The sequence below is a fragment of the Procambarus clarkii genome, chromosome 25 (assembly GCF_040958095.1).
Source record: "Procambarus clarkii isolate CNS0578487 chromosome 25, FALCON_Pclarkii_2.0, whole genome shotgun sequence".
Taxonomy (NCBI): domain Eukaryota; kingdom Metazoa; phylum Arthropoda; class Malacostraca; order Decapoda; family Cambaridae; genus Procambarus; species Procambarus clarkii.
The window spans coordinates 11,748,640-11,755,095 of NC_091174.1; the positions used below are offsets into that span (position 1 = coordinate 11,748,640).

The 6,456-nt window shown below is 42.3% G+C and overlaps 1 protein-coding gene across 1 annotated transcript; it reads right to left on the bottom strand.

The window, feature by feature from the left end:
* Nucleotides 1–2,977: 2,977 nt before the first annotated feature.
* On the bottom strand, nucleotides 2,978–5,786 carry LOC138368372 (aspartate and serine-rich protein-like). The gene is made up of 2 exons (XM_069330900.1): nucleotides 5,739–5,786; nucleotides 2,978–3,229 (listed from the first exon to the last, which is right to left on the bottom strand). The coding sequence occupies exons 1-2, from the start codon at nucleotides 5,784–5,786 to the stop codon at nucleotides 2,978–2,980; spliced, it is 300 nt and encodes a 99-aa protein (XP_069187001.1).
* Nucleotides 5,787–6,456: the final 670 nt, after the last annotated feature.

The following is a 6,456-nucleotide window of genomic DNA, read 5'->3' on the forward strand; positions in this document are numbered from 1 at the left end:
TATTGGCCCATACGAGGCATCTCCTATCTAAACACAAAGATTAATCCAGTGTAATTGGCCTGTTATGTTGGACATTGTCTTCTGTGTTGGCATCGATATGTTCTTGTCTTGTCCTTACTCTCATGGTGGGTAGAGTAAATAGTTCCGTGATTTGGGTGTTCATGGTAGGTCGCTCTATTCTTATGTGAATTGCCTCAAGAATTTGTAATCTTCTTGAATCTTGGGTTTTGTCTATTATGCAAGTATTCTTGTTCAACATTTCTCTTGTTAGAGTAATGTCATGGGCTTGTCATGACATTACTCTAACAAGAGAAATGTTGAACAAGAATACTTGCATAATAGACAAAACCCAAGATTCAAGAAGATTACAAATTCTTGAGGCAATTCACATAAGAATAGAGCGACCTACCATGAACACCCAAATCACGGAACTATTTACTCTACCCACCATGAGAGTAAGGACAAGACAAGAACATATCGATGCCAACACAGAAGACAATGTCCAACATAACAGGCCAATTACACTGGATTAATCTTTGTGTTTAGATAGGAGATGCCTCGTATGGGCCAATAAGCCTTCTGCAGCCCCTATGTTTATCCCTTATGTATCCCCCCATGTTTTTCACCTTCATTGTATTATCACCTGACCTAATGCGGGTATAAAATCAACTAGTATTGTAAGATTGTTCACTTGAGAATGAACCATGGCGGTTCGAAACGTCGTGCAAATTATACAAATAAGTGTAATACACTCTATAGTAAATCACTTCTTTTCTTCGCCTTAAAAGTACGAAAATGAGTTTTGGAGAACTCCTATTCCAATTAAGCCCTGATGCTAAGAAAATAGTTAGAGGGATAGAAGCCCTAAACCAGAAAATAATAAATACAGAATATGCGGTCATATTCAATGAAACATGTTTGAAAGAAAACCTGCTGCCAGTATACACCAATACATACATATATAGATATATATACATATATATATATATATAGATAGATATACATATATATATATAACAATATAATAATCAGTGTTCGAAGACCTCGTCCAGCTCCTCGGGGGTTGGGTGCGTACCCAGGATACAGCACACATTTCCCCCTCTGAACTGCGACACTGAGGCGCTGGAACAGGAAACTGGCCGCTCCTGAGTCTTTAGTTTTCCCAATGAGTTCCTCGCCAACCTCCTTTAAGAACTAAAGTGCACATTTACCCCAGGCGCCCAGAATCTCAGAGCCTATCAGCACGAACCTGTAACAACGTTCTAGGTCTCTGTACTTGTTGGTTTTCTGGGTCTCCCTGAAGGTGGCCGCCCCACATGTCTCAGCTGTGCTGTGAGGTAGATAGGTATCAGCCAATGTAGACGCACATGTGTAGTCCCACACGACCTGTTTACCTTCCCTCCATGGCTGCAGGGTGACTCCATCTGGGCGTTTGTGGCTGTTGTCAGGTCTGCACAACTGGGGTTCCCTTTGTGCTGGACATCCAGCTGTAGCCAAACTTCTCTTGTTGATGTCATTGACTGCTTCATGTCTGGGAATCTTTCCCTGTGTTTAATTCCGAACGAAACCAGGCCTCCCAGGTAATTACCGAGGATAGAATTACGAGGTGATTACCGAAGTAATTACGCATAGAAACGACAATATTACGATGTTTTAACTTTTTAACTAATGCGTTGCATTTTTAACGGGCTGTTCGATACCGTAATTTACATTCATCTGTCTACTTGTGGCATGTGAACTATGCCTATCACGAAGGTTTACCACCACTTGCGTCTGCAGCAACTTGGAGAATTTGGTATAAAGGGATTTGGTAACGATGCAGGTCTAATTACCGGCGCTCAGGTGGCCTGGTTCACATGCGCGTAAGAGGGCCCTCACGTCTCCGTCTTGCTTGGAAGAACATTGCCAGTAAGAAATGATCTTGCAGCAGATTAAACTCTGGATGGAAAACCATGTCGGATCGTAAATCATCCAAGAAATTTTGAAGTAATTTCGTAATTAATCACATCATTTGCACTCTGTATTGCATACACCTGCACAATCCTCTGCCCAAACATCAGCTCAAATCCAATCATAATCACTGGTATACATCATGGACGTCGAACCCTGAACAGTATTACTGAGCTTCTAAAGTGAAGCATTTCCAAGTTGCAATACAATCTTACGGACGCTGATATAACAAAGGAAGATCAGTCCTTTCGACCAGTACACGGAATAAACAAGGCTCTTCGTTTACAAGTCTGGTTGTTAACGAATAGCCTCATTTAGCCCATGATCAGCTGATGTTCGAGTTCACTGGTATGTCGTGTAATAAAAATCTTGTGATTACACATCACTTGAAAATGCAGTGACGTTGAACATCGTGTTTGCAGTGAGGCTCCGGTTACATCAACAGTCTAACAGAGCCACAGCAACATTCAAGCGATTATTTTTAAATCATTACTGTAAGATCACCGTCAGAAAGACTTGTGACCCCACCAGGCGCTACGGGGTAACAGGATGCAATGTATTTTTACAATAATTGTCGTCTCAGACAGTCACGTTAACTCAAGTAACATCCTGTCACATTTTCCCCACCCCCCTGCTCCTTCCCTCTCCTGTAGCATACGTTGTTTACCAAATCCTCCAGAACCTTTTATCTCCAAGCCCACCTTTTCCTTCCCTTGGACCCACCGTGGGGGGGGGTCGACCCACCGTTGGCAGCCAATTGAACAGACGCTCTTCAGTGTGTGAGTTACACTTGAAATACTGATACTACTATGACACACTGATATTACATTCAGTGTGTGTAAACCAGGCCTGACTCAGTATACTTGTGAACCAATTGTAATGCTTCGATCACAGCCAATGATTATGTTACGTGATGTTACTAGATACATTGCGTTACTAGATATGTTACTAGATATGTATGATACTAGATACATTGCGTTACTAGATATGTTACTAGATATGTATGTTACTAGATACATTGCAATATCTAGATATCACTGTCCTGACTCTGAACGTCACTGTCTTGGCTCTGAAAGTCACGGTCCTGGCTCTGAAAGTCACTGTCCTGGCTCTGGAAGTCACTGTCCTGGCTCTCAAAGTCACTGTCCTGGCTCTCAAAGTCATTGTCCTGGCTCTGGAAGTCACTGTCCTGGCTCTCAAAGTCACTGTCCTGGCTCCCAAAGTCACTGACCTGGCTCTGAAAGTCACTGACCTGGCTCTCAAAGTCACTGACCTGGCTCTGAAAGTCACTGACCTGACTTTAAAAGTCACTGTCCTGGCTCTGAACGTCACTGCCCTGCCCTTGTAGATCACTTCCCTGACCATAATGTGCGAAAATAAGAGTTTGGAAAAAAGAAAGAAAGAAAGAAAGAGAGAGAGAGAGAGAGAGAGAGAGAGAGAGAGAGAGAGAGAGAGAGAGAGAGAGAGAGAGAGAGAGAGAGAGAGAGAGAGAGAGGGGGGGGGCGAGACTCTCCACCCCTTTAAAGGGACACAATAGGTACACACTGAAGATAACGGCCCCAGCGTACCCAGACACCAGGAGGGAGCCAGAACATACTAAGTGGGGGGGGGGGGGGTACAAGAGAACATTGCTGTCACCATATACAAGCTGCTGGCACTGTGCACGGGGCGCCTCCTCCCACGTTAATGGCTCACCACACACCCATGATCTCCCACACTACTGGTTCACCACACACACCCATGATCTCCCACACTACTGGTTCACCACACACACCCATGATCTCCCACACTACTGGTTCACCACACACACCCATGATCTCCCACACTACTGGTTCACCACACACACCCATCCTCTCCCACGCTTATGCTCTCCCCCCCCCCCCATACAAAACAGCTTCACCAAACATTCACAAATTAGACTCCAGCTCGTAAATGCAAAATATATCTGCATACAAATTTCCTGAAAATGTTTTACCTTTATCACCTTTAATTACTGAATATAATATAATATAATATATTGTTAGGTGAGATAGAGATAGATATAATATATATATATATATATATATATATATATATATACATACATATATATATATATATATATATATATATATATATATATATATATATATATATATATATATATATATATATATATATGTGTGTGAAATAGACAGAAACAAATCATATAAATAAAATAACGGAAAACTTTACCATTCCATAAGACAAAAATCTAAAAAATATATGATTTCAGGAAACTCTGCTTGTTAGGCAAATTCGGGCTTAACATACTAAGTCAAATAGTGCTTTCCGGCTATTAGGTGCAACTTACCTAGCATCACAGTAGAAGTAACTGAAAGGAGCTTCGTAGCACAATACCTTGTTGGTATTTTAGAATGAGCTTGGAACTAAAGTTCCAAGTAGCACGGACTATGGTGAGCCCGTAGTGGGCTAAGAAGCCTCGATCTGGTCTTCACACAGAGATGGACAACGACAACATCGAAAAATAAGTGCCAATGGGTGTCTGTGATCCCTGTGTGTTGATTGGTCCTTAATTGTGTAGTATGCCTTTCCATTGGAGACTTTCAGCGTCGTTGAGAGGGTGGGGGGATCTGCTGCATGGGTAACAGCTTCTCCCCCATATCAACCTACCCTGGCTTTGCGCCCTGGTGAGGCCACTCCAGACCGACAACCAGAACACAACTCCATAGTCTCTTGAGACTGATGGATGCCTACTCCTATGAAGTAGAAGTAGGACGGTGAGTGGAGGAGAGTGAAATTAAGAGTAACTTTTCATAAAGTTGAGTATCAGGGCAACAAAATTCTGAGAGAATTCCACGGGAAGTAGAACTCATGATAAAACGGAAAACAATCATTTTAATTACTAGTAAAATACAAAGAGACTGAAGGAAGAGTGTTAATGCCCTAAGAGATAGGAAGCCACAAGCCAAAGTGTCGGTCGTTTGACCGGTAATGCTTTGGGGACTAAAATATGTGTGAAAAATTGCACGTAGCATTGAGAGAGGTGAACCATAACATTAATATAAGAGAGGAATGCAGCACATGAATTCGGAGAGCAGCAGAGAAACAACATGAAAACGATATATAGCATCCAAGGCCCAACCTGAACTACTATATAGCCGCATTAGGATGATTATGTCGGTAAATGATCGTTATTAAAGAGGAGGCGATCACGTAGTTATTGGTAAGGAAGGGTAGGAAGAAGTTAATGAAAGCTCTCAGGAAGATTTCAAGCTGGAACCAATAGAAGAGAGACACCGGAAGAAGTAAGGACATAGCTAGACTAGTGATTAAGACCGCAGGCCAGATTCAAGAAAACACTTACGAACCTGTACATCTTTTCTCAATGTTTGACGGCTTTGTTTACAATTATTAAACAGTTAATGAGCTCCGAAGCACCAGGAGGCTGTTTATAACAATAACAACAGTTGATTGGCAAGTTTTCCTGCTTGTAAACTGTTTAATAATTGGAAACAAAGCCGCCAAAGATTGAGAAAAGATGCACAGGATCGTAAGTGCTTGCGTAAGTTTTTTCGCGAATCTGGCCCTAGATCTCATCATGGATGTAGAGGCAGCAGCAGCAGCACTGGGTGTATATCTTGATATAGTTATCCACTAGAAAAGGGGGAGAATTATCTGAACTTTAGAAAATGAAACATCCACAGGTAAAGAACTAAAGTGATTCTTGGCTGCCACAGCCTAAGACAGCCAGAGACATGTCAGCCACTCTGCTGTTCCATTTGACTGCTCGTTTGACCTTCCATTACTTTATCCCAGGTCTCTTTCGTCTCTCTTCCATTAACATCGTTCTCCATCTCTTAACCTTCGCTCTGCCTCCACTCTCCCACTCTTCTCTCTCGTCCAGTCACCAACATCCTCCCTTTCCATTCTTCCCAAACACACGTCCCTCCCATATCCTTCTCCCACCCTCCCCCCATCCTAGCCCCATGCTCCCCCCTTCACCCATGATGATGCTGTCACTCACCATTGAGGGTCTCTCAAACCTGCCCCTCACATGTCACGTTTCCACTTTCTTCCAAAGATTTTAAAAAGATTTGCCAATAGTCCTTTGTAAACTTTTGGCTGGTAATTCGCTCGTCTTAATGTTAACTGTTGGTATTGTTCTAGTCCTGTTATGATGAACTATGATGAACCAGCCTCTAGGTTTGCTACTACACAAAAATTCAACTCATTTTGATGTTGACCAGACCACACACTAGAAGGTGAAGGGACGACGACGCTTCGGTCCGTCCTGGACCATTCTCAAGTCGATGAGAAAAAGAATCAAATCTTTTTATCTAACCAGAAACGTACGAACCCAAGCATAGAAAACGTTAATATTACGGTGCTTTAATGTTCACTAATTCGAATATTTGTAACGGATTAGTCGGTTCCGTAACAAAATGCGACGTATCAAGTGAGAGGACAGGTTGATCAAGCATGTTTTATGCATACGTGATTGTTTATACGCATGTGGATACAGGA